We start from the raw sequence: 23,266 nt of genomic DNA, 5'->3' as shown, positions 1-23,266 counted from the left end.
ATAAGCTTAATATATGCAAATATATTTTATAAAGTAACTAATTTATATTAAAAGTACATATAAATATGTCTAAATACATAATGCATGTAATATTAAAGAAAAAAGTATAACTTATAAATTTTTTATTCAATTACATGTCCACATAATAAAGTATATCATATCATTATTCAAAAGATTATAGAATATTATGTATTAATCATATTACAAATTTGCATATTGTACAATATGTATATGTTTGATGTAATATTTTAAAATTGTATTGACAATTTATTTTTAGAAAAAAGTTTAATATATATAACAACACAAGTAAAAATTATGTAAATCTTTTACCAGTTATGTAAAAAATATAAGAATTGTAAATTTATAGAGTTTATAAAGATTCTATATTTTATAATAAAAATTATAAATTTTGGGTAGTGTTTATTTTAAATAAAATTTTTATAATAATTCAAATTATATTTAGAAGAATGATTCTAACAGACATATTTTAGGGATGTGAATAATAAGGTCTTTATCATCATAAAAAAATTAGTCCATATTATGAGGGGCTATTTTGTTACCTTTTATAGTTTAAGGATGTAAATGCACTTTATAGCATAGTTCAAGAGTGCAAAGTGTATTTAACCCAAAAAATAATTCTAAAGTTTATATATCTTATAAGATTATTTTAGAAAGAAGCCATTGTAATATTTGAATAAAATAAGATCATGTAACTTATAATATGTTACTAATCACAAACTTATTATTAAGTTGGAAAAAATTAAACTACTTTGTTATGATTCTGAAAATAAGTCGGAAATTCTTTACTTTTTTTTCTTATAGGACCTTATAAGCTCTTAACATCTTATTTTTTTAGTCTTATAAATTTGTTTTTTAAAAGATTTAGCGAATATTTTGGAACATCTTACGGATTTTAAACCATCTTATCATGTGATTAATCCGAAAAGTTTAAAGGTTGTTCAGTGTTATTCCATTATTTTAGCGATGTATGCTGTAATTTCTTGTAATAAATTGATTACATACACTATAATATATAATGAATATTAATCATTAACAATTATAACGATTAGTTAATATATCAATTATCATTTATATAATAATGATAATAATGCCCCAGAATTTGGCAATTAGAGATAGGCCCAAGAAGACCATTGGAGACGGGGTAGCTGAAGACCGAAGCATGGCCAGGACACGTGATGGCTCACTGAGAAGCCACATGAATCATAGAGATGTTACCAACACTGAAAGAGAATAGAAGTAGATAGACATGCATCCTAGGCTGTTATAACTAACACGTGGCACTCATGGAGAAAGAATTGGGATCTTCTCTAATTGGCGACTAATAGCCTCCCTAAAAATCGGAGATCCGTCGAGGATCCATTCTAATAGAATCCCGGAAGCAGAGAAAATGGACCCTATCACTTTTTATGCTTTGCTTGCATGAACTTACACAACATGTAATTGCACTCTGTCATATATGTAAAATTGACCCAAAAGAAAAGCAATCTGGACACAAAAGAAAAAACTGGCGCCACGGGCCTGTCTTTTATAGTTATATTGGGCTTCAAGAATCGTGATGTCGTCCCGAAACTGCCCCTCAATTTATCAACCTGGACCTTTTATTGAACTTGGCCCAAAATAGCTAAGTCCACCATCTTACTGCACAGTCTGCCAATCAGTCCAACTCACCGAATCATCTACTAGATGCAGATGTACAGGATGTATATCTGTGTGTTCTTCATGATGATCTGAAGCGCATACATATGGATTATGGAATCGAGATGGAAGGGAAGTGATAATGGATTGTGGGTTTGAAAACAGTGGGAGGCAGGGGGCAGAGCATAACTCTACCGCTTATAGCTTAGAATAAAATCAACTTTAATCCAATCAAATCAATCGCAATGACGTAACAAGTTTGATACTCTTATTTCTATATAACTTATTTTGATCAAATTTCACTCAACCATTACTACATAAGAAAAAAGAAGAAATCATCTAAGATTAATTTCAACACACAATTGAATGAGAACCAAATGGCTACAAATTCTTTGTGTAAATTGCATCCTGAAGACAATAATACATTTACTATTTCATACTAGTTCACTTCTGTGCAGGAGCAGGATTCCCACCACCAGTAGTAGGCCTGCAAGAACAATACACGTCTTGAATAAATAGTTCCTTGAATTTAAGTACAGATTTTCAACAACGTTTTTACATTTACAGCACGTATCAGAAGAAGAATAAGAGAAACTTACAGCCCAAAGAAGACTTTGCATGAGTCGTAGATGCCCCATTGTGCTCCCGTGAGAGTACCGATCATGATAATACGGAGAGGGAGCCCCCGAGTACATAGCCCCCATAACCCTAGCTTATTCACCGCCTGATAAACGTAGATAATGAGTCATGAATGGATAACACTTAAAAAGAAATCTCGAGACGGATGTACACTAGGAAGCTGCAAAGAGACAGATTGTGAATGTGTGCAAAATGTAAAGAACGGAAACAAATGGAAGTCGCAAAGATTTTATGCAGTCTTGATCTTATATACAAGGTTCCTTTTATTACCTATTAATTATTTATACTAGAGTGACACTAAGACAAAGTAAAAATACGAATTTACCCCTGGTAATAAAGTTTGTGTTAGAAGTGATTATATCATACTCACATCGGCAACGGTTGCACCCTTGGCGTTGTTGAGGAAAGAGACGAGGTTGTCAGCAGGGTGCGAAACAATGGCGCATAACACTCCAGCTATGTAGCCACCGGTGAAACTAACACCGAGCTGCAATGTTTTGCTGCACTCTCCTTTTGGAGTTGGAATGGCGTATTTGTATAAACCTTCAACGATGTTCTCAAAAGTGGCGAACTTCATCATCGTATCTGCAATCAAACCCAACATGAGCATCAGTAATTTAAATAATTTTCCCATGACAAAATCAGAAAACATAAAAATCAGATGCTCACAAGGAATCTGTCGTCCCCAAAGCGGAACTAACCCTTTGTAAAGCCTGCAGACACGAAAACAAACAAACAATCACAAACCGTTCTTCTGATCATACTTTTTGAAGAAGCTACAGAGACGATGGAGAATGAAAAAAGCACAACGGGTTACATATATGTGTACCCTTTAGCTCCTTCAGCCTTGACAATCTTAGGAAGTCCATCGGCCAAACCTCTTGCAAAACCAGGTTGCGTCTGGACACGGACCTTAACGGCCTCAAAAGGACAAAGGGCAACATCAGCAACCACTTCAGCGGACGCAGATCCTGCAAGGTAGATTAAGGTTTTGTATTTTGCAGCATACTCAGGACCAGCAATGTCGGTATAATACTTCTTGAAATACTCGTATAATCCGTACTTGCACGCTCCCTGAGCACTGTACCCAAGCAGTGTTGGCGCCCACCCCTTGAACAGACCCTTGATTCCCTGCTCCTTGAGCAGAATTCCAAAGCCAGAGCTAATGTTCTTGTACTTTGTGGGATCAATCTGAAAAGGACAGATGCATTAGTTGAAATCCGAAGGAATTGCAATAGCTAAGGGTTGATCAGCATTCTGTGTATGTTTTTGCAGAATTCATCGGTATAGTACTTGATAAAGCAAGATAATACACTCTTGTTGCAGTAAAAATACCGGTCAAAGAGCATAAATTCTAACTCGAATCAGGTTTGATAGTCGTATATTCTATTGAGAGCCATCGATCACGTAGCACGTACAGTAATACTTGTATATAATTAAAGTCGATCAATCAAATTTGATCCAGATATATCAACCAAACGTATTAGCAATGAATAGCTAATAAAAATCAGAAAAAAAAATTACCAAAAAAAGAAACTCATAAAGTGAAAAATCAAATGAATAAAAGATAGAACAACCAACAAAATAGAGTTGCAAACCTGCATGTTACACTTGACAATATCAAGTGGCGTGACGGCCATGTGAGTAGGACCACAGCTCAACATTCCTCCGATGGTGCACGCCGCGTAATACGCCGGCGAGAACATCTCTATATTGCTCTCTTTCGGCGCTGGAATCACAAAATTCCGCTGAATCCCGACCGTCGCCGGTGAATCCAGCGAGGCAAATGGAGTAATCTTCAAATCCGGCATATTATTCGGCTCCGAACTCATCGTCTTCTTGGAGGCGTAGAGGAAACTCGGGATCAAAGACTGCCGTGATGGGTTTTCAGTTAAAGCCATTCTTGCAGATATTGAGAAGGATGAAGAGAAGGGGAGGAGAAAATGGCGAAGGATGGGAACCGTGTCTGATAGGAGAAGAATCGTTGCGCCCTGCGCGCCCTTTTGGAACGTCGGGATTCTATTAATAGAATTTTGAAAATAGTTCTTTCTTGAGGGAAAATTCTTCCTTCTTGTTTGGAGGCTGTTTGTGTTTGGTCTAAGTTGAATTCCAATTAGCCTTTTCGTTTTGGCCACGGAATCCCCAATCACATGATTTCCCCATGCTCCAAAACCTCATTCATGATGCAACACTTTAACCAATTTTCTCATATTTTGATATATAATTTATAAGTGTTTCCTTTTTTTTTAAACAATTCCATTTGACCTTTTCTTTCTGACTTATTTCCATATCTATTTTATATTATATATAAAAAAAATGACTTTCAAACTCACAAATAACGGTTAATGGCACCGATATACTAATTTTTTGTGAAGTAAAAAGTATCATTCAATCGATAAAACAATTATCTTATTTAACTTTTCAAAATTTTATATGAATTGATAATTTAGTTTTTTTTCTTTCTTTTTTTTTTATGTAATGTATTAATTTATATATTTTATAATATTATTTTTAATATATAAAAAATTTATTCATTATATACATATAGAAACAACTCACCACAACCAATAATATATTATGAATAATCTCAAATCATTACACTCCTTGTTTAAGGGGCGTTTACTTGTAAGAATGGAATATGTATGAGATATTTGAGAAAATGATTAAAGTAGGGATGTGATATAAATATGTGAGAAAAACAATCTCATCTTTACATTTTTGCCATTTACATGTGATAAAAACAAGACAACATTAGTGTTTTTCCTTTTCTCACTTAATCTCTTCTCTACTTTGCACCTACCATATACAGTCATATTTGTATTAATATTTAATAATTACTGGAAAATAATAAATCAAAATAATGAAAATAAAGATAAAAATGTTTAACACCGTTCCAAGTTAATAACTAAGAACAATAATTTCCCATCTCAATAATTAAATTACCAAGTAAATAAATCACAAGTATTTGAAAAAACGAACCGCCAAATTCAAGTATAAATTTTTGCTGAGTCACATAAAGCTATCCAGTATCCAAGATTCTAAGTGACCAAGTCCACCCGCCAGCCTAAAAACAATAATGAGAAAAGAGTAGTGCCACCATAGTAGCAGTCGACTACGTCGACAACGTAAAGTAACGTTCAACAACTGATTCAACGTTGGGGCAGTGGCTAAAAGAGACCTTTTTCCCCAACGCGAAGACAACAATGACGATCTCAATTAGGGATGGGCGTTCAGATAGGATTGTTCAGGTCCTGCTCCAATCAAATTAGGTTCGAGTGGAGTGGGTCGGATAAATTTTATGGTATTGTCGTAACGCTCCAGTCAGTAAGATGTACTGAGCCTACGCAAGGAAGAGATTCTCATGGACCGCTTGCCCCGGTTTGGACTCATGAGATTGAGAAAGAGCTGGTAAGATGACTTAAAAGGAAGAGTGACAGGTTACATTAAATAGGACGATAATCAGCATCGACTTCAAACTGGCCGATGTAAGATCGATTTTTCGAAGCTGCTTTATTTTCTTTTATCATGTTTTCGAGTTATTAGAACCCAATTTTGCAACGTAAAGTAACGTTCAACAACTGATTCAACGTTGGGGCAGTGGCTAAAAGAGACCTTTTTCCCCAACGCGAAGACAACAATGACGATCTCAATTAGGGATGGGCGTTCAGATAGGATTGTTCAGGTCCTGCTCCAATCAAATTAGGTTCGAATGGAGTGGGTCGGATAAATTTTATGGTATTGTCGTAACGCTCCAGTCAGTAAGATGTACTGAGCCTACGCAAGGAAGAGATTCTCATGGACCGCTTGCCCCGGTTTGGACTCATGAGATTGAGAAAGAGCTGGTAAGATGACTTAAAAGGAAGAGTGACAGGTTACATTAAATAGGACGATAATCAGCATCGACTTCAAACTGGCCGATGTAAGATCGATTTTTCGAAGCTGCTTTATTTTCTTTTATCATGTTTTCGAGTTATTAGAACCCAATTTTGCATAGATCGGGTAGAGATAAATACCTGATCAGATTAATCGGGTATCCGACATATAATTATAAAAAAATAAAAAATAAAATAGAAAATATAATTATTTATTGTTACTAATAAAATAATAAAACGAAAAAGAGAATGGTATATAACTTGGTTGATCTACTTATCAAGTTATTGATACTACGAATTGAATTATTCTATTTAGTAATTTGAATTAATGGTGATGTTATACTATTTATTAACTATAATAAATTGATATCATATATTATATTAAATTTTTTAATAATATTTTAGAAATAAAATAATGCCATGCGTACAATTTATAAGTATAAAATAAAAAAAAACTTTTAAATATATATTTGATGTTTTTATTTTTCTTCACATTTAAATTAATAAGAAAAATCAGTATTCAATTTCAGATACCCTATTAATTTTATTGATTTTGTGTCAAATAATCAAATATACTGCCTGACAGAATTGGGTACCGACCGAAAAAACCCGACCCGCGGCCACCCTAATCTGATCGCCGCATAAATTTTTAGTTTACCAAAGTGAAGCCATTTAAGTAAATAGCATGAATGTGAATGTTACTCTCTCAACCCATTTCCTTGCAAATAAACATGTCCTAAATTGTATTTTGTAGTAATGTAATGAATTTTAAATTATTTTAAACCATTTTACTAGATTTTGTTCCAAGTCACGTGCGTACCATGTAGAAGTCACGTGCCAACACATCATCACTCTATTCCTATTTGCTATATCATCAATCTGATATTTTTTTCTGTCTTAAACCAAATTCATAAAAGGAAAATTGCTTACAGCAACGATTTACATTTCCAATAAATTACAGTTTCACACCCCTATGTGATTTTCCTTCCATCCTTCAAAAATTTCACCACCCTTCCCTGTTTCTTCTCTCTTTCTCTCTCTCAATCTCTGCTTCGATCCATAAATATCAGTAATTAATTCTAAACCCTTTTGCCCAAAGGGTATACAAATTTGTAGACCAAGATTGAGGTAAGTTCAATTCCTCTCTGTTGTTTACGTGTGAATTTGTTTGTGTTATTTCTGTTGTATTTTTGGATCCAAATTTCTGCTATTGCTGTTGTCTCTTTGTTTTTTTGGTTAGTCAGATCGAAGTCTGGTCGGAAAGCGGTCGGTTCTTTCTGTAACGGACCGGAATTTCGGCCTCCATCACAGGTTCCAAATATTGGAACGATTCTGTTTACGTTTTCCGAGTTCTGTATTCGTTTAATTTGGCCAAAAGATTGCGTCTTGATTTATCTTTTTCCTTTTTTGGGTTTTTTTATATGTAGATTTGGATTGAATTGGAAGAATTGGGTTGACGGATTTAGGAAGTCTGATTTTGTTAAGGATCCGGGCTTGTTGATCAGTACAGAATTTTGATTAGGTGAACTGATGGCAACTCCAGGGGGACCTAGGCCGGGGAATTTCCCCCCAAATTATAATCCAAATTCGCTTGCTACTAATATGCAAAATCTACAAATTAATCAGCCTAATCAGCAGCAATCAGGCAATCTTGGTGGTAGTGCCCCTAGACCTCCTAATACTACACCATTTGGCCAGCAGCCCCCACCTTTTACTGGTAGTCGACCAGGCCCACCCCCACCTGGTGTGTTTCCGAGGGGTCCTGTTCCTCATAATGCTCATGCCCAAACTACATTGCCTACAAATATGGTGTCTACTAGACCTACTGGCCCACCATCTGTATCTCAGCCTCCTTCCTTTGCATCAAGACCTCCACCACCTGGGGTGTTACCATCACAAATTGGTGGACCTGCTGCTCCATCTTTTTCTGGTCCAGGCCCTCGGCCAGGATCTGTATCCTCTTCCCCTCGCACATCAGGTCCTCCCTCTCCAACCCATATGAGTGCATCTGGCCCAGTTAGTAATGGACCGCCTGCATTTGCCCCAGGGATGGCACAAAGTGGGCCACGGTTCCCGCCTTCCATGGGTAGTATGCCAAGGCCATCGGTTAGACCTCCTCAGCAATCACATGTTTTATCGTCTCGGCCATCTTCTCAGCCGCCACAAGTGCGCCCTGGGTTTGCTAGTCCACCTACTGGTGCATCATCTGCCATGGGGCAACCAGCGCCACCATTTTCAGCACCTGCTCAGAACATGCCTCCTCCTCCTGGTTCATCTCCATTTTCAGCACCAGTTCGAGGCACACTTCAATCATCCAGTTCTCCTTATGGGATGCAGACGTGGCCACCGCAAGCACAGCAGGTTAATTTATCAGATTTACTCATCTTCTTATGACACTACTTCTGTTTTGGAGGATTTCTTGTTTGTGCACCATTAAATTATTTGTAGCAACAAAAGCCTCAATGCTCAATTGCTCATGTCATGTAGAAGTTTTTTTAGAGAGAATCATGGATGATTAAATGTGTGCCATTGGAACTTGCATGAAGCTCCCTATTGAAATTAATGTGCCTCTGATGTGAATGAAACCCAGTTTCTTGCTAATATCCTTGTCAATATATTAATCTGAGATTAAAGGTAACTTAGGTTGACCATTTATCTGCGTTGGATTGCGATTTCCAAGCCAAGTATCTCAGTCTCAACTTATACGGGCTAAAGTTAAGCTATTTACGCCATATAAACCTTGATGTAAATATGCATGCACCAAAGCAGGCTGGTGGACCACCTAACAATAGGGTAGTCATAGTAGCAAACACTCAGCTTTATTTTGGATTAAAAGATTGAATGGTCATCTTAACTGCAAAGCTAGGCTCATCTCCTTTAATCTGGAAAACAACAGTTTGAAACTTGAGTTGACATAGATCTGGCTTTTGTTCTTCCAAGGAGCTTGGATCAGTGTCCTATTTGCGTTAGAGATTATCCATCTAGTTGTCGATGAGCATTGGACAGTATGCACATACAAGCTTAGATCATATGTAAGTTGATGGATGCATTAGAAAAGACCTTGTTTTGTGGATAGTCCTTCTTCTGATAATCTTCAATTAAAATGTTTTGTCTTAATGATGGAGGATTTGCAAGTGGAAATCTGTGTGTGGGAGAGTAATTTTATGGAGGGTTTATGGAATGGGTCTGGTATTTGTGCTGCCATCTTGACAAGACGTCAATGTCATATCCCACAATTGGATTTCCACTGCTCCTTTTAGCACTTATAGAAGTTTCAATTATATTTCATTTACTTTATGCTTGGTGCAGTTGCTATAGAAATGTGTAATATGATTCCAGTTGGAAACGACAGCTCTGATGCTCTCTGACTTATTTTGATTATTAAGTGACAAGTTCTGGATGCGAAACTTAAACAGAGGTTTGCAGGGGCGGAACTAGGTCTTCTAGGCAATCACTTATGACCTTCAACTTGGTCGTTGTATCTGTCACTATTCGGCTGCTTCCTGGATTTTTATTTTGAGCATTTGTATTTGTCCTTTAAGAAGTGAATCATTAGTTAGTAGACCATTGATCTTACAAGTAGGAGGTAATGCAAGTCTAGTTTGCTTGATACTTTGTTTGGCATCTTTCTGCCTTGGAACTGGATGAGTAGATGAGTGCACCAAATTTAATTTCGTGTTTGAGTCAAATTATTTCAAGTGAATAACATCTCATTCCTGTCACTAGTTGAAGTTAATTTGAACTACACTATTTTCGATCATATCCTTCCAGGAAAACTGCAAAATATAATGCTTTTTGGCTCTTAGAGCCTATGTTACCTTCTTTCATATATTCTTACGAAGACTTTCTTTTCTGTTGGGGCTTCCGCTATGATTTTTATTCTTAAACATCTTTCAAGAAATATGCTTAGTATTTAAACCTGTGCTCAATGTATGTGCTTAATATACTGTTGATTATTGAGGTGTACTTTTCATGATTGGAGTAAAGTCTTTTGTTATCCTACTTTCATCCAAAATATCGGTGAATAAAATTTCTGGAGAAAATGGCAACAGACTTGTCTACATTGATTGCAAAAAGATGATAATGTGTTCTTGAGTAAGTTATTAATGTCTAATTAGATTATTTGGACTTCTGGAAAAACTAAATTTTCTTTTAGACTCACATAGGTATCCTGGATCCAATCTGGATGCCTTTGTTCATCATTAGGAGTATATCTTATATGAAGTAGATAATTTCGCACCAAACAGGCATTAAGCAGGATGGTTTGGATGAATTTTCATTCATGTTTCCTCTAGTTTCTTTGGGTGCTTAGCAATGGTGCAACTCTATAGAAATCATATAGGTTTGTGGATTATACTACAATATTACTTTACTTTATTTTACACTCTGCATCTAATGTTGATGTGTAGGTGGCGCCCCCTCCAATTCCTGGTCCTATGCAGCAGCAGCCGCGGATGTTTGGAATGCCACCAGGCGGACCACCACTTCCAAATCAATCTATGGCATTAAATCAAACAGGTCAATCAAAAATTGATCCCAACCAGATTCCGCGCCTTACTCCAAGCTCCGCTGTAATTTTGCATGAGACGCGTCAGGGCAATCAGGCAAACCCTCCTCCGGTGAGCAATATCCTTATTTGTTTAATTTAATTTACAATGAAGCTTTTATGTACTGAAATATTGTGTGTTCTGGTGTACTTGCACAAGTATCATGGTGCAAGTTGATATTCCTTGCTTAAACTGTTAACTAGGCAAAATATATAGTTATGATATCAAATGTTTAGATTGAATGAATTTTTCTCTTATTTTTGTCTTTTCTTTGCAAGCCTGCAACAAGTGATTATATAGTGAAGGACAATGGAAATTGCAGTCCGCGCTACATGAGGTGTACTATAAATCAGGTTAAGTATCTGATTGCATCATTTTTCCTGAAAGCCTTTTTTTTGGGTACTATTGTCCTTTTTCTTATTAGTTTCTTTCTTTCTTTTTTTTTAATTCTGATATAAAGACAGTATGGGTTTGCTTTGTAAATGAGGTTCTAATTGCAAATAACAACAGAGGCTTTTGTTTGTGTTATTAGATTCCATGTACAGTAGACCTTCTGTCGACATCTGCAATGCAGTTGGCTTTATTGGTCCAGCCTTTAGCTCTTCCTCATCCATCTGAGGAGCCCATCCATGTAATGTGAAAGATTCTCTTTCTTACGCAAAGCGTTTTGTGTTACTTGTCCTTATATGAAGAATTTGAATTCCATGAATATGAATCAGCAGTAGAATTCTTGCAACAGTTATCTGTTCTTTTTATGTATAAATTCAACTGCAAATGCCGCAAGCTTATTTGATATGTGACTTCATGCTTGACTATGATATTGTCCATGCAAACTTGCTATTGTTTTATTTCATTGGCACAAGACCTTTGTTAGGATAATTTCGTAATTGTTTGAGCTGCTTTAGTGACTTGTATTGTTGTACTTGGTAGGTTGTTGATTTTGGGGAAAGTGGTCCTGTTCGATGCTCTCGTTGCAAAGGTTACATCAATCCTTTCATGAAGTTTATTGATCAAGGAAGACGTTTCATTTGTAACTTGTGTGGTAAGAACAACTTCTTTTAATGTGTTTTTGTAATATTAGTGGGTCATCATTTCGCTGTTGAGTTATAAACGCATACTTCATTGATTTCAATATCCACGGGGTGCCCTCATTTGTTTTCATATAGTTAGGAGCGTAGGATTCTTCGAATTTTTTCAAATAATAAACGGGTAGGGGTCCACGCCAAACCCCCCACCTCAGCACAAGGGGCTTTAACCAATAAAAAGGAAAACACAGGAGGAAATATTGAACTGAGAATGATCATTGCTGTATCAAGCTTCAGAAGTCCTAAATTATGATCCTTAAATGCTCGATTTTCAGTTTTTCGCTATAGTGGATATTGGAATTTTTGTTGTATATTTCTTGCATGTATTTCTTGATTTTCAACTGTTTGTCCTTTATAATCTGAAGTTGTCACACACTTGTTACAATTCCTTTTGCAGGATTTACGGATGAGACCCCTCGTGATTACCACTGCAACTTAGGTCCAGATGGTCGGCGCAGAGATGCTGATGAAAGGCCTGAGCTATGCAGAGGAACAGTTGAATTTGTTGCTACTAAGGAATACATGGTTAGTGCTATGTGTGATTTAATAGGGATGGGATTCATTCTTGCTAGGAGATTAGGGTTGGTATTTTATACTGCTTCTGGTAATAAAGACTCCAATAAGACCTGGAATTGGGTTGGAGTTTAATGTGAGAGTTGAACGAGTGAAAATTTTGTTAATCTTTTCATTGTGTCCTTATTGCTAATGGTTTGGATCTAGTGGTGTTTCATTATTACTTCAATTGGGAGGATAGTTTTGGAAAATAGTTACACTTCTGGAAATGATTCTTATTTTGGGACATCCCAGAAAGGATCTAGGTGCTTAAAATTTTGTGATAGAAAGGGAGTAATAGAGCATACACTAGAGCAGAAAGAGCATCTTTCTTGTGGCCCATATCAGAATTGAAAAATTAGGATCCATGTAGTTGGTATGGAGTAGTTGGGATATGTTTTTTTTAAGTTCATTTGGCTGAAGAGGAAACTGTGACTATTATGGTAACCACCTCAAGTAGTTCAATATTTGGAGAATAAATGTCTGTGTGGCATAGCATCATGTTAAAAGTCTTTTGGTAGATTGTCTTTTTAGTATAAAATTTGCACCATTGGTAGGTAAAAGAATCCGAAGCTCTTCCATGATCAATTATAATAAGATATTTATGTTTCATGACTTGACTTTTTTAACACCTATACCAAAAGGTTCTCCTAATTGTAGGGCCTGACCTTTTGAACCAAAACCTTTCTCTGAAAGAATCTCAAGTACAGATTTTTTCACAAGATTCCTTTGACCTCCATTAAGGACCTTACAAGCTCTGAAAAATTCATCCTAAACTCTTCGTACCTTATGGATCAACCTCTTGATCTGTGCTGTAGTTGCTATGTCACCATGAGTCACAGCTCTGCTCGACATCTTGTCAAGAATGAAATTAGTAATCCTTGGTCCAGCTGTTCCTATTTTTCATGCTTGCCATATTTTTTTTGAATTTTATATCAACCATTCTACTGAAACCTCAATTTGTGTGATCACTCACATTATATTCTACATCCTTAGTGTTCCTTGTTCTGTTACCGGTCTTTGTCATGTAGCGTTCAAACTGAATGACTCTTCATACTTCCATCATAGTTTCCTATGAAGGTACTAGCTGGTGTGAGGATTTACATGATCTTTTGACTTAGGTAGCTAGTCATTCACCCTAAGCTTCTTATAAGATGATCAACAGCTGGATGATCTCAGGCCTTGCTTACACAACGCAAATATTGCTATATTGGACTGTAGTAATAAAGCATATTTGTAGTCAGACTATACAGCTGTCATTTTATGTTGGTTTGTGGGTTCTAAAATGTACCAAATTCTTTCCTCTTTGGGTGGGGTTGCTGGGAGTTTAGATAAATGAAAATGCTGTTTCCGGGATCATTATAAGTACTTGAAGGAGAATCTTACTTGGACAAGAACTGTAAAGGTTGTCTCGTGCATTTTGAAATTCTTTTATCTTCTCATTGACTCACTTTTAAATTTAAATGCTCTATTTCAGCCCTTTGAATACTTCTTTTCATTTGAAATTTCTATTTTGTTCTCTTAACTTACTTTAGTATAATGTTCTTGCAGCAGGCTTATTAACTAGAGTAAGGTACATGCATTATGATAAGGAAGTCTATAAGTTTGATTAACAAGTTTCTGTTAAATAGTTTAGCAGTCTTTGTATCTTAATGACATATTTCATTTATTCGGAGCTATTACAGTGGAATCCTTTTTTAGTTCCATCATCCTTACCTGAGAGGGAGGTCTCAAACTTTTATACAATTTGAATGATCCCACATATATTTCAAAATGTTGACTTTGCCCTCAATTTTCAGTCTCAATGTATTATTTTCCGTATTATTAATATTTAACAATTGATCCTTGCCTTGTGATCAGAGATGCAATAGTTTCTATTAAATGTTATGCTTCAATGAGCCATGGGTAATTCTGGGGTATGAGGGAATATATCAAGTTTCATGAGATAAAATATCTAGTAATGGATTGATTTTGGATCAGATACATAAGTTAAAATATTTGGTCTACTATATGGATTATATTATTTGTCTGAGTTGAATTCAGCTTTGAAAGGATATGCATAGACAAGTCAACGTGGTATACTTTTGTTGGCATGCAGCTATAGTCTTCTTCAACCTTGAATCTGGCAGATTTCTCCATTACATGCTTACAATACTTAAAATTTATTTTAAAATTCCTGTCTGCATGGCTGTGGTGTTGCCGTGTCGGATGTGGGAACACATGGCCACTTTTTTATTATGAACGGAAGATAGTACTTTTCATTCTTACACTGTCTGTCATGTGCATTACATGTCATATTTCAGGTCAGAGATCCAATGCCTGCTGTATTTTTCTTCCTTATTGATGTGTCTATGAACGCCATACAAACCGGTGCAACTGCAGCAGCTTGCAGTGCAATCAACCAAGTTATAGCCGATCTGCCTGTGAGTTCATGACAAATAACATTTCATTTGAGCTCTTTCCATCAGGTTAATGATGTTTGATGGATTTAATCCTGTACTAAGTTCTTCCTTAAAGCCATCTTGGGTATAGTGTACATAAAATTAGACAAATATTTAGCTTGGAATTTGTATTGTGTTTAATTTTGCATATGGATCTTGCATTGAAGTAGTTTTGGATATAGAACAATAGATAATTGTCGTTTCGCTGGTGTATTTGATAATATTCTCAAGATGAGTTTCTGGCAAGTGTGATGATGATTCACTCAATGAAAAGGACCGGTTTAGCATTCTTTGTTTACTGACTGATCGGAGAAAGAGAAAGGTTTACGGTTGATGATTTTTGTTGCAGGAGGGTCCTCGAACAATGGTGGGCATTGCTACATTTGACTCCACCATCCACTTTTACAACCTAAAACGAGCTCTACAGCAGGTTGGGGAGGGTATCAGCTTTTCTGTCACAGATTAACTCATGTCTTGACCTTGGACCTACTATATGCTCTATTTCTGATAATATTCTATAATTATTATTTACCTGTTTCTTTCGTGTTTGCATTGGTCTCTACTGCTTCTGATACAGAAGCCTTGAGGCTCATGTTGCTTGCATGATCACTTCAAGCAAACGAAATAGCTTCTGTCGATGGTGTATCACTGCTTGCTGCAGTGGTTGTCAGACTCTAATGTTCTTGTTCTGCTTCGTTTCAGCCATTGATGCTTGTAGTCCCTGATGTACAAGATGTCTACACTCCTCTAGAAAGTGATGTTGTCGTTCCACTTGCTGAGGTTGGTTAATATTCTCCTTTCAGCAATAAGTTCGTGTATGCAACATGTTGACTTTGAGGTTTCTGTAAATTTCCTTATCTTAAACTCTTCTGTTCCTCTTGACCATGTTTTTATTTTCAGTATAATTAACTTTTTTGGGTGATGGGGCTGTGGAGGTAAAACTATCAGTGCCAGGCTATTAGGGCTCTCTCATATGTTAAATATTTTCAAATGATCATAGACAATTTTGTTAACTGCAGTGCCGCCAACATTTAGAGTTATTGCTTGAAAGTATTCCCACAATGTTTCAGAGTAACAGAATTGCTGATTCAGCTTTTGGTGCTGCAGTAAAGGTATGAGCATGTGATATGCTTAATTCTATTTATACCTCATTAATATATAGTTTCCAAGTCGTTTAACTGTTGCATAGTAGTCATTCAGGAAGCAGAAGTTTTAAGTGCAACATAGTTAAAAGGTTATACTGACTTTTACAATGAGGGCAGAATATGATGTCTTCCAGGACAATGTAGTGTTTTGAATTACGGGGACAAGTTGTGGTGAGAGAAGCAGTATCTTAATGGACTTCTGGCATAGCACATCTCACGGATCCCCATGAGGGAAGAATTGTATGACATATAAAACTTGCTTTTAGAAGTGGCTTGGCGATGTTACATATCCATAAATCAAACAGGACTCATTTTTCACTTGATAGGAGATTTTCCACATGATTTCATTACATTCGCTAATCTTGCATGTCTCAGTATATAGGCTCACTCCATGTTCTCTCTTTCTTACTTTAGGCTGCTTTCCTGGCAATGAAAAGCACTGGTGGCAAACTTTTGGTCTTCCAATCTGGTAAACTGACAAATGAAAGTTATATAGTTGTATACATACAATACATACACGAGCAAGCAAACTTCAGTCCTTAAACCTCGACATACAATATTCTAATTTTCCTGCATTCATCATATTTTACTGGTTGTTTTTCGTATGAACTATTTGGATTAACCTATTCTGGAGTATAGAATTTTACTGTAGTACTCTTGTCTTGATAATCTATTTTATTGCAGTATTGCCGTCAGCGGGCCTTGGTTCCCTTTCTGCAAGAGAAGCAGAAGGCAGAAGCAACATATCAGCAGGAGAAAAGGTATGAACACTGCACTTACGAGTTTTTGATATCACCTGGTAATGCTTCTTCTTTACTAATGTAGTATATTTTTGGATGGATAGTCTCTTGGATTAAGAATGCACAACTTTCTTTTTCCTCAGAAAGGATGAAAAAGTGAATTTAAAGCTGTGTGATTAGGGTGATACTGTGATATCTTGGTAATCTCTTTGATTGTGGTTTTTAGCCCCTTATACCTTTTCCTCTCTCATGTCAGAAGATATTTTACTTTCTAACTTACGAGTCTGAGTGTTAAAACAGTGTGCAATCTAAACCCCCTCTCTTCAGTTACTAGCAACTTGAGCATCATTTTATGGGTGCTCCCCTGTATATTAATTATGTGTTTCCTCTATACAAACAATAAATATAGCATACAAAGAACTAATTCAAATTGTCCTCTGATCATCACAATTTGAGTTTGGGTTTACTTAATTTTTACAAGGGGAACATCAGCAGTATGCAGTAAGATTCCAACTTTTCATCTAGGCTTATGAATCAGTTTTTTGGCGTAAGAAGATGATTGTACTTTAGATGACCTATAACGACAATTAGGTAGCCAAATTTCAATAAATTTTCATTACATGAAATTTGTCCTGACTGAATCTTGTAAATAGATTGGATTTGATCATCAATTATGAACATTTACTAAGAGGTAGGTAGTCTGCGAAGTAGGTGTAAAAGTTTTCCATTTTCAGTTCATCAATCAAACTAGTAATCATGCACTTGCTTTTAGCACTCTGTATGATGTTTTAAACCATTCCACTTTCCATTTAGGTTTTCTTAAGGACTTGTATTTGTTCACCCATGTGTAAGTTGATTTGGGTTTGTAAATGCATCAGTGATGGAAATTAGGGAGTCTTAGTTCAGTACCATGAAATATAAGATGATCTATTAATTGCATAAATGTTTGTATTGCAGGAGGCGCATAAATTACTCCAACCAGCTGACAAAGCTCTAAAAACTATGGCCATTGAATTTGCAGAGTACCAGGTAACATTAAAATGTTTAGTCTGAAAATCTGTCACTGTAAAATTTTACCATTGTTTTCTTTTCAGATTTGAGATCATTTTATTGTCTGTTCTTAGCATTTATTATTTCTTATCGCTTCACAGGTCTGCGTTGACTTGTTTATTACAACACAAACATATGTAGACATAGCTTCGCTCTCTGTCATTCCAAGAATTACAGGAGGCCAGGTAATTAAGAAATTAACAAATGACCATCCGTTGCTTGGATGTCTGATTTGCAATGTTATATGGGACATCTTTCAGATGTTATTTTTAAGTTCTGAATTTCAGTGGTTTAACTCTCCAGGTGTACTATTATTATCCTTTCTCCGCCCTATCCGATCCTGCTAAACTTTATAATGATCTTCGGTGGAATGTTATAAGGCCCCAAGGCTTTGAAGCAGTCATGCGTGTTAGATGCAGCCAGGTTAGCTTCTTAACTGGGTTATTTTGTGCAAAGATCACAAAATGTGTTTGGAGAACTGCTTGTTTGACCTGTGGAGATAACAGTAGGGTATTATGTATGTGTTCTTCTGAATAGGGTATTCAAGTCCAGGAATATTCGGGGAATTTCTGTAGGCGCATACCAACTGACGTTGATCTACCTGCAGTATGTCTCTCTCTCGTTACGCACACAAACAACAGAAAATATATTAACTGATGTCTCAGTTATCTGTCCAACCAGTCAGCGAACAAATTATATTGACAGTCCTTGTTTTTTAATTGTGAAGTTAATCACAGTTTTGCCTTTTCATTTGTTAATAAATTAATCATCATTTCCTGTTTCCTTTCTGGTCAGCAATGGCATTTCCAATCTTACTGGTACGGCAACATTAATAGAGATCCATTCTGTTGTGTGGCAAAAGTCTTTGTATTATTTAATTTATTTAAACACAAAATAAATTGTCCTGAAATTGGAAGCATAACTTATTTCCTTAAGGATATTTGCAGCTCCATATCTTACGGCTGAAGCCAATCATCTTTGGATTATATTTTTTAAATCAGTGGACAGCATGCGCTGAAAACTGAACTTTTTATCAGTTTGGTCATTTATGCATATGTGTATGAAACATAATGAAAGATTGCAATATTTAGGTCTCCGTTTAAGCAAGGAGTGGTTTCTGCAACTGTTTGGATCAGGCATGATTTTTTGGGTCTGATCCTGTGAATGTCGTGCTAATAGTTGCATTATGTGGATTACTATTTTGTAATTGTTTCAGTAAGTTGAATCCAGACATGTATGATTTCCGTTTTGCTACCTTCTAGCTGTCGATTATGCCTAGAACGTAATTTATTATTCCAGAAATAAGGAGATTAAATAATTGTATCATTGTTTTTTGCTCCCTGTACAATTAAACGAATATGGTTTTATAATCTCTGGATGAATTATAGTTGCAAATTACATGATCTTCTGTGAACTTGTTTTTCTGCATTCTTATATTTTTTGATGTGGCCTGGTTCTTGCACATGGTGTTATGTGTATTCATTCTTCTCAACTCTTCTGTTGCTTTCTTTAGTAAGATTTCTTTAGCTTTGGAGAAGAATTTGTGTTGCTGCGAAACATTTGTCTTTCCATTTTCTGGGACAGCCTCCGTACTCACTCAACTCATCTTCAATTTTCCCAGATTGATTGTGACAAAACGATAATGGTTTCCTTGAAGCACGATGATAAATTGCAGGAAGGAACTGAATGTGCTTTTCAGGTATAGCGTCAAGTCTCTGCTACAATGGCTTCCGATTTGAAATTTTTATCTATGCCTGATTTGTGAAAGTTGTGCATGCAAGCAAGATTTCTCTAATGTTTTTCTTCTCTCTTTATTTGTCGTTGGTCATCTAATCACCTGTGATTTTGTATGTTTGTTCTTTAGTGTGCCCTTCTTTACACCACTGTCTATGGACAAAGAAGAATCCGGGTTTCAACTTTGTCTCTGCCTTGCACCAACATGCTGAGCAATCTGTTCCGGTCTGCTGACCTAGACACCCAATTTGCTTGTATCACGAAGCAAGGTACTTTGCCACTATGGTTTTCTTTGACATGCTATATTGAATTTGTCATTTGCAGGTAGAGTGTGTCTATTGTGCTTGTTTACATCTGGATACTAGTGAACTTTGTCTCTGTTATTCTTCCTTTCTCCTTCCCATCTTCTCCATTTTTCTTGGTCTCAGACTCTCAGTCCATTTGAATACTGTAATATACTGATCTATTTTGAAAGTTTGGCACACAGACATCATTTAGCATTAATCTTTGGCCTTCTTTAGCTTAGTCTACTTACTCTGCTGCTCTGATTTTTCTCATCATGCAGTGGCTAGTGAAATTCCTTCAGCTCCTCTTGCACAAGTCAGGGATCAAGCTACAAGTATTTGTGTCAACATTTTATACTCGTACCGCAAGTTCTGTGCTACAGTGTCGTCTTCTGGACAACTTATTCTGCCTGAGGCACTTAAATTGTTGCCTCTATATACACTTGGTACATTCTAAAATTCATATAACTACATATGTTAGTTTTGTCCTCCCTAGGATTCTTATTATTACTGGAGTAGGTACTTCATATGGTTGGAACCAACCATACTCCTGGTTTGACTTGATTTTGCTTACGGATTATGTATGCGATTACACAAGATTTTGATTGCAGAACTAATTGCTTCTATATGATATAATAATTCATAGAATGTAATTAGTTTAAGCTTCAATAATATGCGGCCATCCCGAAATTAAGTTCCAGTTTGACCACCCATGAAGTTTTATATGACAGTAAGATAATGAAAGTTCTAACTTTTCATCATTGTCCTTATAAATAGCCTGGACGATTGGTAATGTCAAATCACTATCTTTAAATTAGAGCGTCCTTTTGGAAATAAATTTCTGTTTTAGACAATAGATTCTTGTTTTGGGACATTAATCAAGTAAATAGAAGTGATAAATTCGGATAAAGTGAGTAATATCCTTTAAATGTCACAATGAGAATATGCAAAAGAATGATGAAATTCTTGCTTGTGGAGAACACGTGAAAATAATGGAGATAAAAGTAAATGCCACTTTAAGTAGTGATAGTGGCTCTTTGTGCATTTGCTATAATATTTGTATTTTGATTTCACAAAAAGAAATAAAGAAGATTCTATAGACTAGTTCCCAACAACTGTCTTAATACAGATGGTGAACGAGCATTGCTCTTTTCTGGTTGATGTGCTTAAATTTGTTGCGACTTGTATACTGCTGTAGCGCTTCTCCTTTTCTTTTCTCATGATATGCATCATTTTTAGTTTCTAACAGTTGCTTGCTGCTTTCTTTAAGCTTTAATGAAAAGCACTGGATTGCGCTCTGACGGAAGAATTGATGATAGGTCCTTTTGGATCAATCATGTTTCCCCTTTACCTACTCCGTTAATAATCCCGTTGGTGTACCCTAGGATGATAGCAATTCATGACCTTGATGAGAAGGTAGGGAGTTTTTGATATGTGGTGTTATCATTGGTTTTAACTTGTGCCCATTCTCTCATTCCCAAATATTGAATGTCAGGAGTTGGAGGATTCAACGATTCCTAGTCCTATTCCACTTTCCAGTGAGCACATTACAGATGAAGGGATATATCTTCTTGAGAATGGAGAAGATTGTTTGATTTGTGTTGGTAATTCCGTTCAGTCAAGTATATTGCAACAGTTGTTCGGCATTTCATCCGTTGAAGAAATTTCTAGTCAGGTATTCTTTCACAAGCCTGATGATTAGGTGTTCTTATTTTGAATGTAAATGGCATATAAACTCTTGTTTATCCCATTTGTAATCTGGGGTTGCACATATTTGGATTCCTATAACCAAGTTGTCTAGCTGTGGAGTTTCCACCTTCAACACTGGTGGTCAAAATGATATCATATATATCTACTTCCATGCATTAACTTGTGTGGAAGACATCTTGTTGGTGTTCCATTTCTTAAAACCACGGTAGCTATTTTCTGTTTTCTCTTGTTGGTTGCTTTTATATTTTGTTGCTCCCTACCACTGGTTATTTCAATGGTGAAAGGAATAATTTTCAAAACGTTGGTGTCATTTCTAGCATACATATGAATCAATTTGTTCAATTTGCACAGAAATTGGCACTTATGGCATTTTCCTTTTATCAGTTTATTCTGCAGCAATATGACAATTCATTGTCAAAGAAGCTGAACACCATCGTGAATGAAATAAGGCGCCAGAGATGTTCTTACCTACGGTACGAATATATCTTCATTATTAGCTTGTGGCTGTAAATATGACATTTTATTCTTTAACATGCTTAATTATTCTCAAACACTTTCTCACTTTCCATTTCTCTTATTCTGCAGCTTGAAATTCTGCAAAAAGGGAGATCCATCAGGTTAGTGTATGAGAAAATATTTTCCATCAGGAATTGCTGAACTTTTTCGCTTCCAGCTTCACCCCATCTAGCCCATGTTCTTCCTGCTTCAGATTGCCATTAGTCTTTTTCGTGCACTTTTCTCTTTCAAGAATAATTTTCTTTCTTCACAGGGATGACGTTTTTCTCTCACATGGTTGAAGACAAGACCCAAAGTGGGCTCTCTTACGTCGAGTACCTAGTCCACATCCATCGGCAGATTCAGAGTAAAATGGCTTGATGCTAGACATAAAAGTTCTATAGCCAACAGTTTTGATTACCCTAGAACAAGACCCCACCAGCTGAAGCTGTCAAAGGGTTTTTGTGGTTTTGAGGTGGGATTGGAGTGGGGGTGGGGGTGTTATAATTTTGTGAGGAAGAGAATTGATTGTTTTTATGGTTCTGTTATATAGAGGTAAAAGATAGAAATAAAACACTTAAAAGGGTTGCTTTAGTTTCAGATGTTCAATGTCCTTATTTATCATCTCTTGCTACATACATAAAATTTTGCAATGTAAAAGTTGAGATGTAAAAGCAAGTTTTGGCTCTGGATGGGTCCATATGTTGTAGTAAAATTTAGATTTGACTATTTGTTCCTTGAGGTCACATTTGTTGTAACCCACACTTTCACTTTGTTTACAGTGAAATCAGACAACTTCCAATCACTTCTTCTATTTGTTTTTTCCTTCATTAATTCATAATATACGCTTCCCAATTTATACAAATACACATACAATGCACACATATGTAATGCATATATTCAAATTTGTATGTAGACGAGCAAATAAACTACTCTCAACTATTTATTTTTGTACCATCTCTTTCAAGTTTATTCACTATTAATATGATTTTTATTCATGCATGCTTGAAACTATTTCATTTTATCAATTTTGATTAGTTTTTTCTTTTATCTTTATTCCATTTAATATAATTAAATGAATATAATGAAATTTTAAAAAAGTGTGTGCATCAATTACTAGCTATTAATAAAATAAGAGGGGAATTTTATGTTTTATTAAGTACTTTACTAATTACTTATTAAGGCTCAAGATTAGTTGATAAAATATGAATCGAGAATGCAATTAGATATTATCTCTTTCACAAATGAATATATCTTTAATTAACTAGTTCTATATAATATTTTTTTTACTAGCATATTTAGTATCAAGTCATTTT

General features: G+C 35.8%; 2 protein-coding genes across 3 annotated transcripts; one reads left to right on the top strand and one right to left on the bottom strand.

The window, feature by feature from the left end:
- Positions 1,811 to 4,341, bottom strand: LOC105165890 (mitochondrial phosphate carrier protein 3, mitochondrial). The gene is made up of 6 exons (XM_011085047.2): positions 3,894 to 4,341; positions 3,125 to 3,486; positions 2,965 to 3,008; positions 2,666 to 2,880; positions 2,256 to 2,380; positions 1,811 to 2,143 (listed from the first exon to the last, which is right to left on the bottom strand). The coding sequence occupies exons 1-6, from the start codon at positions 4,194 to 4,196 to the stop codon at positions 2,101 to 2,103; spliced, it is 1,092 nt and encodes a 363-aa protein (XP_011083349.1). The 5' UTR covers positions 4,197 to 4,341; the 3' UTR covers positions 1,811 to 2,100.
- LOC105165877 (protein transport protein Sec24-like At4g32640) lies at positions 7,081 to 22,764 on the top strand. 2 transcript variants are annotated; one of them, XM_011085037.2, is made up of 26 exons: positions 7,081 to 7,295; positions 7,412 to 7,478; positions 7,595 to 8,528; positions 10,577 to 10,786; positions 10,993 to 11,067; positions 11,247 to 11,345; positions 11,645 to 11,756; positions 12,197 to 12,324; positions 14,655 to 14,774; positions 15,142 to 15,222; positions 15,495 to 15,572; positions 15,812 to 15,904; positions 16,352 to 16,406; positions 16,622 to 16,698; positions 17,635 to 17,706; positions 17,829 to 17,912; positions 18,031 to 18,150; positions 18,265 to 18,333; positions 19,349 to 19,426; positions 19,592 to 19,730; positions 20,027 to 20,191; positions 21,016 to 21,161; positions 21,241 to 21,420; positions 21,840 to 21,928; positions 22,041 to 22,072; positions 22,225 to 22,764. In XM_011085037.2, exons 3-26 carry the CDS (start codon positions 7,698 to 7,700, stop codon positions 22,329 to 22,331), a joined length of 3,240 nt encoding a protein of 1,079 aa, XP_011083339.1. In that variant the 5' UTR covers positions 7,081 to 7,295; positions 7,412 to 7,478; positions 7,595 to 7,697; the 3' UTR covers positions 22,332 to 22,764. The 2 variants fall into 2 exon arrangements, with proteins under 2 accessions (XP_011083339.1, XP_011083342.1); XM_011085040.2 differs by having other exon boundaries at positions 7,408 to 7,478.

This window comes from Sesamum indicum, linkage group LG1 (assembly GCF_000512975.1).
Source record: "Sesamum indicum cultivar Zhongzhi No. 13 linkage group LG1, S_indicum_v1.0, whole genome shotgun sequence".
In the NCBI taxonomy this organism is placed as follows: Eukaryota; Viridiplantae; Streptophyta; class Magnoliopsida; order Lamiales; family Pedaliaceae; genus Sesamum; species Sesamum indicum.
Note: the sequence above shows the minus strand (reverse complement) of the source record. Positions and strands in the feature narration are given on the sequence as shown.

Bases quoted from the DNA above. Each gene is read 5' to 3' on its own strand.
- LOC105165890 (XM_011085047.2), bottom strand. From the start codon at position 4,196: ATGGCTTTAACTGAAAACCCATCACGGCAGTCTTTGATCCCGAGTTTC. The intron at 3,487-3,893 runs GTTTGCAACTCT...TGTCCTTTTCAG, and splicing joins TTGTCAAGTGTAACATGCAG to ATTGATCCCACAAAGTACAA. The intron at 2,881-2,964 runs GTGAGCATCTGA...GTTTGATTGCAG, and splicing joins TTGGGGACGACAGATTCCTT to ATACGATGATGAAGTTCGCC.
- LOC105165877 (XM_011085037.2), top strand. From the start codon at position 7,698: ATGGCAACTCCAGGGGGACCTAGGCCGGGGAATTTCCCCCCAAATTAT. The intron at 18,334-19,348 runs GTATGTCTCTCT...CAATTTTCCCAG, and splicing joins CTGACGTTGATCTACCTGCA to ATTGATTGTGACAAAACGAT. The intron at 22,073-22,224 runs GTTAGTGTATGA...CTTTCTTCACAG, and splicing joins CAAAAAGGGAGATCCATCAG to GGATGACGTTTTTCTCTCAC.